Source organism: Aegilops tauschii, chromosome 2 (genome assembly GCF_002575655.3).
Source record: "Aegilops tauschii subsp. strangulata cultivar AL8/78 chromosome 2, Aet v6.0, whole genome shotgun sequence".
Classification (NCBI taxonomy): Eukaryota; Viridiplantae; Streptophyta; class Magnoliopsida; order Poales; family Poaceae; genus Aegilops; species Aegilops tauschii.
Genome location: NC_053036.3, coordinates 348,244,507 through 348,252,995, shown reverse-complemented (window position 1 = coordinate 348,252,995; position 8,489 = coordinate 348,244,507). Strand labels below are relative to the sequence as shown.

Below are 8,489 nucleotides of genomic sequence, written 5' to 3'. Positions count from 1 at the left end.
TTCTTCCGCGGCAGCGGCCTGGCAGCGATGCCACCCCTCCCCTCCCGGCTTTCTCCCGCGGCGGTGGCCTGGGAGCGCCACCGCCCCTCCCCTCCCGGCCTTCTTCCGTGGCAGCGGCTGGCAGTGACGCCGCCCCTCCCCTCCAGGCCTTCTTCCGCGGCAGCGGCCAAGCAGCGCCGCCGCCCATCGCCGCTTGGCCTTCTTCCGCGGTAGCAACCAAGCAACGCCTCCCCCACCAGCATATCGGCCTTCTTCCACGGCAGCAGGTCGGTAGCGCCGCCGTCGAACTCCTCCGGACCTGCAATTAGCTATACTTCATCAGATGTGGATTGGTGCTGCCTCGACATCAAACCAATTCGAGCAAGGAGGACTATGCGCAAGGTTCCTTCATCCACGGCAGCTTCTTGGATTAAGTCTGCAATGACCTTCAGAGCAAACCCTCCATCTCCTTTCACCTTGAGACACGTCCAGACCGCTCATGAACTTCTGAAGGGCAAGTGGACTGCACAGGCGAACGCGAAAGTTGTGCAGACGGACGAGAAGAGAACTTCCTCCTGCAAACGCAAGAAATCACTGCAACACGAGGTAAGCAGTACACTTCCTCAACCATATCAGTTTAGTACGCCTACAAAAACGATGCAGTGCAGTTGCTTCGGTTCGTTGTGGGGGAAAATGCAGTGAACTTGCTCGGTTATGCAGTACGCTTGTGTAGGTTCATTACGGACAATGATGGAGTGCGGTTACTTCAGTTCACATTGCAGGGTGATGCAGTCAGCATGCATTAGTTTCACAGTACCATTTGTAACACATTGCAGTTCACATGATTCAGTTCATTTTGCCCGACAATGCAGCTCGGTCATTTTCTGTGCAGGAAATGACGTTCAATAGATACAAAATGCCGTGCATAATTGACAACCCAGGGACCAACAACTTTTAGAAGAGTAAAGCTTCTTCTGAAAGAGATACTGGCTGGGTTACCCCTGAGATTCCTCGAGGATTCTTCACGACAACAAACAGGGTGCACTACTCTCCGGAAGAGGATTTTTTCCAGGGAGAAGAGGTAGTCAAGGATGACGACGATGTCACCTTCATCTGGGAGGGCACTCACCGATAGGAGGATGAAGATGATGACGATGAATATGACCCAATAACAGTTCTCAACCCAGAGTATAAGCATGAGTTCACTACGTTTGGAAAGCATGTCCGAACAGACAATGATGATGCAGTTGAACACGATGTTGTAGCAGATGATGATGATGTGCCACCGCTCCAAAATTTTCAAACCAATCCACTGAGACATTGTCACAACACTGGATTACCACCACGTCCACCTGCTGCACCCCAAAACAGAGCTCAGCGTCCACCTGCTGCACCGAAAAACAGAGCTCCAAGCAGAGCTGCTGCATCAACTTCGACAAAGCGACCACCAACAGTGCCTCGGTCAAAAGTCAACAGCAGGTACAGATCCTCCTCACTATTGCCGCCGCGAGATCCTCAACTACACAGATCTGCTATAACCCCGCCATGTCCAATACAACCCGGCGAGCTGCAAACACCATCGGGTGAACGACTCTACACACATGTAAGTTTATGTTCTGAAAAATAATAATAATAGTTGCAGTCCATTCAGATAACATTGCAGTGCACACTGATATTTCTTGTGAGGTTTGACCTAGCATCTAATACATTGGATTCTTCTGAAAACTTAGGAACACTGCAATGCTTTTTTAAACTCGTATGCACTCCTCGTATTTAAAAAACAGAACAGAACAAATTATCTCAGAGAGCATTGCACTTAATGCAGGATAAAAACATGCCGCTGAACCTCATACCTGCCGCTAGAATGAAGTTCACCACATACGACAAGGCATGGGACTTTTACAACAATTATGCAAGATGTGCAGGGTTTGGCATACGCCAGAGGGCACAACACAAGACAAATACCTACATTGTCTGCTCAAGAGAAGGGACGCACAAGCAGACTGTGTTAGATTATCCAAGGAAACGTCAGAAGACATCAAAAAGGATTGACTGCAAGGCAAAGATTAGAGTCAAAAAGAGGAAGGACGGCAAATTTGTGATAGAAATGGTTGAACTCAACCACAATCACAAGATGCTGGAAAGCCCCGGGATGCTTTTGCACAAGCGATCGCACAAAAAAGACGATCCTTTGATAGACCAGTTAGTGAAAGACATGCAACTAGACAACCACACACATGCTCAGATGATGTCAACGCTGTCGCGTATGTCCGGTGGTCTGCAGTACATGGGACATACTAGCCGCGACTGGGTAAACAAGTAAGCACATCACAGAACATATCGCTTGAGCATCCTGTCGGTAATTATTTCCTGTTTGATGAGATGAGTTTGCATTGCGTTTGAAAATGCAGGAAACAAAAGTTTGCCAGAGAAGAGTCCCAATATGATGTCAAGAAACTTCTGGATTTCTTCGAGAAGATGCAGAAGATAAACCCAGAGTTCTTCTATGATTATGACGTTGATGCAGATAACCGTGTAAGAAATGTCTTTTGGGCCAATGCAAGTTGCAAAGGATCGTATGAAGATTTTGGAGACCGCGTTACATTTGACACGACGTATAAAACTAACAAATTCCACATGCCGCAGGGAGTCTTCGTGGGAGTGAACCATCATCTATAGAGCACCATATTTGTTGTTGCCCTCGTGCGAGATGAGACAATACCATCGTTCGAGTGGGTTTTCAAAACATTTCTGAGGTGTATGAACAACAAGCCACCAATCTGCATCCTCACAGGTACAAAAAAACCCTGCATACTTACGTTTGTTTGGTGCACTTATATTTCTTCCATCTATCTTACACACACATAAACAACTTAATAAAAAAACACTATTTGTGCCTTCTCAGACCAGTGTTCTTCGGTGAAGGCAGCATTAAAAACTATCCTCCCACATACTCTGCATAAGTTGTGTCGGTGGCATATCATGAAGAAGTACAAAGACCACCTCGCCTTGCTGTATAAGGCGCACGAGAAACTCAAGGATGATCTCAGTGCGGTGGTCAACCACCCACTAATGCCGTGAGAATTTGAACGAGCATGGAAGGACCTCATTCAGAGATACAACTTGCAAGACGACAAAGTGATGAATTCGCTGTGGGAAGATAGGCATGAGTGGATCTCGGCTTACTACAAGGAAGTTTTCTGTGCTCGGATGACTTCCACGCAGAGAAGCGAGAGCATGAACCGCATACTGAAGCAAAACTTTGTCAAAGAGAAGCATGATCTCCATCTGTTTGCTCAGCAGGTGGACAAGTGCATTCAGACCAGGAAGGTCGTCGAGCACGCACAGACAGTAGCAAATGAGGTAAACAAAAAAGGTCCATCAAAAACTGCTAAAAATATAACTACAGAAACAAACAATTTTTTCATTTCTCTGGTTCATAACAGTGCATTTCTGATCATGGAGTTAGAGGTAAAGACAACAACCCAGTTTGGGTTCGAAGTTCAGCTATCAAAAGTGTATACAAGGGCAGTGTTTGCAGATTTCAAAGAAACACTCTACCGTAGCACTCCATTCAGAGCAGAACGGTGCCCTGAGAACCCGACAAAGTATCTCGTACACCACTACAACAGATCGAATGCATTTGACTGGGCAAGGCATAATTTCCAAGTGGTCGCCGATGAACAGAAAGGTGTCTACGAATGTGAATGCAAACTCTAGACACACACAGGTAATACTCCTATCACAAAAATTCTAGTTTCTGATAGTCATGCACGAAAGCTCACTTACTGGACTTTAAAAAGTCCACATGCATGACTAATTCACAAAACCAAATGAAGTTCACTTCTTTAAAATGAACAAATAACGAAAAAAATGTGTTTATTAATTTCATGCAGTTCACTTACAAAACAAAGAAATCATGTGTTGTGTGCAGGGCTCTTTTGCGTCCATGTGTTATGCTTGCTTTCTCATTCGAGAGTGCTCAAGATTCCTGAGGTGTACATCATGAAAAGATACACCCGTAACGCAAGATCATATGCGACGTTTGACAAAAGAGATTATGAACAAACAGCACTAGATGGAACATCGCTTTTTTGCCGTAGAAAATTGCTGACAGAAACAGCAATGGACCTTGCAAACAGAGCAACAAGGTCCGACGCTGCGTGCCACAGAGCGTTGTCTGGTATGAGGGCACTGATCGAGGAAGTTGATGTGCTCAACGAAGAAGAAGAAGATGCAGCAAAACTAAAGCAAGCAGAGAAATCCCAGCATGACAATAATGCCGAGCAAGTAGAAAATACCGAACACAGCGGAACTGGTGCTATCAAAAAAGAAACAATTCTTCCACCTCCTGTTTCAAACACAAGAGGAAGGAAGAAAGGGGGTGACGCAACCCAGAAAAAGGTTGCATGCAAGGAGAAAAATGATGACAAAAATAGTAAGCCACAGCCTGAGCTGGACAGTGATGGTCACCCACTGGGAATAAACAGGTGCAAGACATGTAATGAAATCAGCGGCCACAATTCCAGGACATGTACAAAAAGACATGAACAAGAAAAACGAGGACATGGCGATGCACAACCAAACAGAAATTCCACTCACAACACTAAGAAATGGATGAAACCGAGACGTTGTAGCATCTGCAAAAAGAGGAAGAGACACAATTCAAGAACCTGCCCCAAAAGAACAAGATCAGAAAATGAGGAAGACGAGGAAGGTGAAATAAAAGAAGAAGATGGCGACACAATTGAAGAAGAAATGGCTTATGAAGAAGCAGATGAAGAAGAGGAGGAAGATGAGAGTGAAGAGGGCGAAGAACATGATGAATCTGAAGAAGCAGTGGCTTATGAAGAAACAGATGATGAAGATGAGGAAGAGCAAGAAGAGGAGGAAGAAGAGAGTGAAGAGGACGAAGAACATGAAGAAACAATGCCAAGAAGACCACCACAAGGGAATGCTGCTGTACAAAAACAACCGAGAACGACACCACTTTCAAAAAACAAGGTAGGAGCACGAAAGGATGCAGTTCACATCACTGGAAAACGAAAGCACCCATCAACCAGCACGCGGGGAGCAAAGAAGGATGCAGTTCACATCACTGGAAAACGAAAGCAGCCATCAACCAGCACGCGGGGAGCAAAGAAGGATGCAGTTCACATCACTGGAAAACGAAAGCAGCCATCAACCAGCACGCGGGGAGCAAAGAAGGATGCAGTTCACATCACTGGAAAACAAAATCCACCATCAACCACCACGCGAGGGACTACAAACACAACGGTGCAGAGACAAGAACCAGCAACACCGCCACGGAAAACAAAAGAAAGTGCGACGTTAGACACGCTCCAGTCACCGCGGAGAAGCAGCAGGTTAACGACCAAATAGATGAACTTCAATAAATTAATCATATGCATAGCAGTTTGCTTATCTGTATGACTTATGTATCAGTTTAAATTTCATGTAAACACAAATTTCACACTAACTATGAGTTATTCAACTAAACCATCTAAAGACAAATGGTGTATATAGTATACCATATATATAACAGTCTAGAGTAAAACTTTGACACATATTAAACCAAAAATGATGTAAAAAAATGCAGTTAGCTCACTGGCAGGACGAAGTTCGGAATAATTATTGAAGCGGTTCAGATCACAAAAGTACTTATTACAAAACACATCAAAAAGATGAAGCGTTCGACACGCAAAAGTACTTATTACAAAATCAACCTCATAACCTTAACCAATCACGTCAAACGTGATTCTAACCGTACGATCCTCAAGTTCAAAGAAGTTGAGGACAACAACTTGCTCAGACTTCAGGCCACTATCAATGACAAATTCCTTCCACCCTTTCTGCAGACACAGCCGCCCGTCAACGCCTACACGGTACTTGGCTGGTTTAAGGTGTCCATTACCAAGAACAACTTGGAGAATTCCCTTCTTCTTGAGCCGGAGATACCTAACAGCTCGTTGGGGAATTTTCTGCAAAAAAGCAGATTAAACGCAATCTAATGTGCAGTGCAGAACTTGCAAACAAGAAGTACGCTTGCAACTATTATGAAGTTCTTGAGACTACCTGCATGTAGTACAAAACCTACAAGCGGGGAAAATTGTGGAAACTATTACTTCTCATCTAGTATCTAAGCAGTTCACATATTGTAACCATGCAAAATAAAACACGAGCTCCATGCACACAAGCAAAGAAATAAAAACAAGATATAAGTACAAAGTGCAGTACACTTCAATAAAACAAAATAAGTACATTCCTAAAAAACTAGATGTTCAGACTAGTATGGAATTATACAAAAAAAGAAAACACAAAGAAAAAATCAGATCAAGCAAAAATTACCATCTTGTAGTGAGTCTCAACATCTGTTGGCGTAAGCTGATGGACAAAAGGACTTGTGCGGCCAAGGCCACGGCGAAGCAGGGCGGAATAGAACGCAGAAACGTTGATGTGGCCCATATCCAATCCTTCTGTAAATACTGTGCCATATGCAAGCTGCTCAGCTCGCCCAGCTCGGCACAATACCTTCCCCCCCAGGACGAGCACGACGGGCCTGCGAGCAAGCTGAGCAATCGCAGTGCGCCGGCACACCACAACCATGCCCGCAGCAGGAGAGATTCGCGCAAGGGCCTGGAGCCATCGCAACAAAAACCTAGAAAAGGTAAAAAATAAAGAGAGGCTAGAGAAAGGAGAGGAGTTGCGGCTAGAGGAGAAATGAACTGCAAAGGAAGGGTAGAAGTTGGCCTACATTTATAGGAGAGGAATGCAAAAAGGTCAAAACTGAAAATTAAAGAGGAGTTAATGAAAATTACGTTACCAAGAATGAAGGACAATCAATAAAGGTTTATGTTACCAAAACAAAAAAGTCTTACCAGGAAGTTCTACAAAGACTTTGACTACACAAATTCCCACGAACTAACCGCAGATCATTAAATAATAATTCTCTAAAAAATTATAATCCATAGACCATTTTATGTGTGCAGTTCTTCAAAGTCTTACCAGGAAGTTCACTATATGTGTGCATGAAGTGCAGTACATGCTCAAAATGAAGCACAAAGAAAAGCACTTTCGCGCAGTGCACAAAAGCAGAATTAGTGCACTTGCTGTAGTCCTTATCTGTAAGCCATGCAGTCCTCATCGTTGGCATAACCAGTCACAACTTTAGCACAAAGAAGCATGCACGCAGTGAAAAATGTGTACACCTGAAGCATAGGACCATGACGAATGCAGTGCATAGAGGCAACAAAGCAGTGCACACCCCTACCAATGCAGTGCACAAAAATGTAGCGCAAAACATGTGTAGTACGGAATGCGTGCACATGCAGTCCAGAACACTGATCAATGCAGTGCACAGATGATTTGCTAAGCAGTGCACACCCCTACATTGAAAAAAAATACTTAAGATAGAAAATACAAAGAAAAAAAATTGACCACCACAGGTTCATCCGGCCCCAGCCAGTCTCGTAGTAGGTCTGCCCCACCGTAGGCGAGCCGTTCTGATCCACAATGCATGGGGCCGGGCGCACATGGGCCCACAGGTCAGAGAGCATAGAGCATCGAGTGCCGTGTATAAGCGCCCAAATAAGTAACCAGAGGAGTTCAACACGGCCGCCTCGCCAGCGCTTATAAACAGGTCGGGCGCCCCTTCCACGGGCGAGGTGGGACTAAACATTAGGCTGCACACAACGCACCGCGAACCAGCCGTGCTCACAGGCCGACTTGGACCCAATGCGTCTTCACTCCACGAACACAGGTCCAACAAAGCCCACTAAGAAAAAACAATAACTTCAAAAAAATGAGGGGGGGGGGCAACCCCCCTTATCCCTCCCGTACAAGGACTGCAGTAAGTATATGCAAAAAAATTGATGCAATATGCAGCACTAGAAAGATGCAGTGCATTTAGCTACACGAAGCAGTACGGTTTAGCAAATCCAGTTCCGTATTACCTACATGAATAAATACACGGTATAGAACACAGCGAAAAACTCGTAAAATTGCGGAATACATTGTACTTTATTCAGGGGCTCCAGCAAGGACACGCAAAAAATACTGTGAAGTAAGCACCTGTACACAACATGCAGTTCTACGTTGCACACGATGCAGTGCGAAACTCTAACCAATGCAGTTTCGTTATCACGCAGGATACATATAGACGTCACAAAATGCCCGTTCGCACAGAAAGTGGTGGTTAAAAAAAATCTACTGATAAAAGAAACCACGTTAAAAAACACCACGTTCGCATACAACCACCCAATCGGAGCGGTTCCATCGCCACAAGCCCACGATCACAGATGTAACACCAACCCATGATTTGCACAAACCGCATCGTCAGCGAGATCGTGCAGTTCATCTGATGCGGCCATCCCACCCCGCGCCCTCTCCTTAAATTCAGACCCCTGCCATAGGCCTTCTCATCCACAACAACACAAGTATCCATTGCGCTGCCACCAAATCGCTCCATCACATCCATCTCCACGCAAAACACCAAGCCCCTACTACCGGCC

General features: G+C 45.1%; 1 protein-coding gene across 1 annotated transcript; it reads left to right on the top strand.

Moving 5' to 3' along the window:
• Nucleotides 1-372: 372 nt before the first annotated feature.
• LOC141041011 (protein FAR1-RELATED SEQUENCE 1-like) lies at nucleotides 373-3,699 on the top strand. Its single transcript, XM_073507124.1, has 4 exons — nucleotides 373-585; nucleotides 1,805-2,298; nucleotides 2,391-2,514; nucleotides 3,094-3,699. The coding sequence occupies exons 1-4, from the start codon at nucleotides 373-375 to the stop codon at nucleotides 3,697-3,699; spliced, it is 1,437 nt and encodes a 478-aa protein (XP_073363225.1).
• Nucleotides 3,700-8,489: the final 4,790 nt, after the last annotated feature.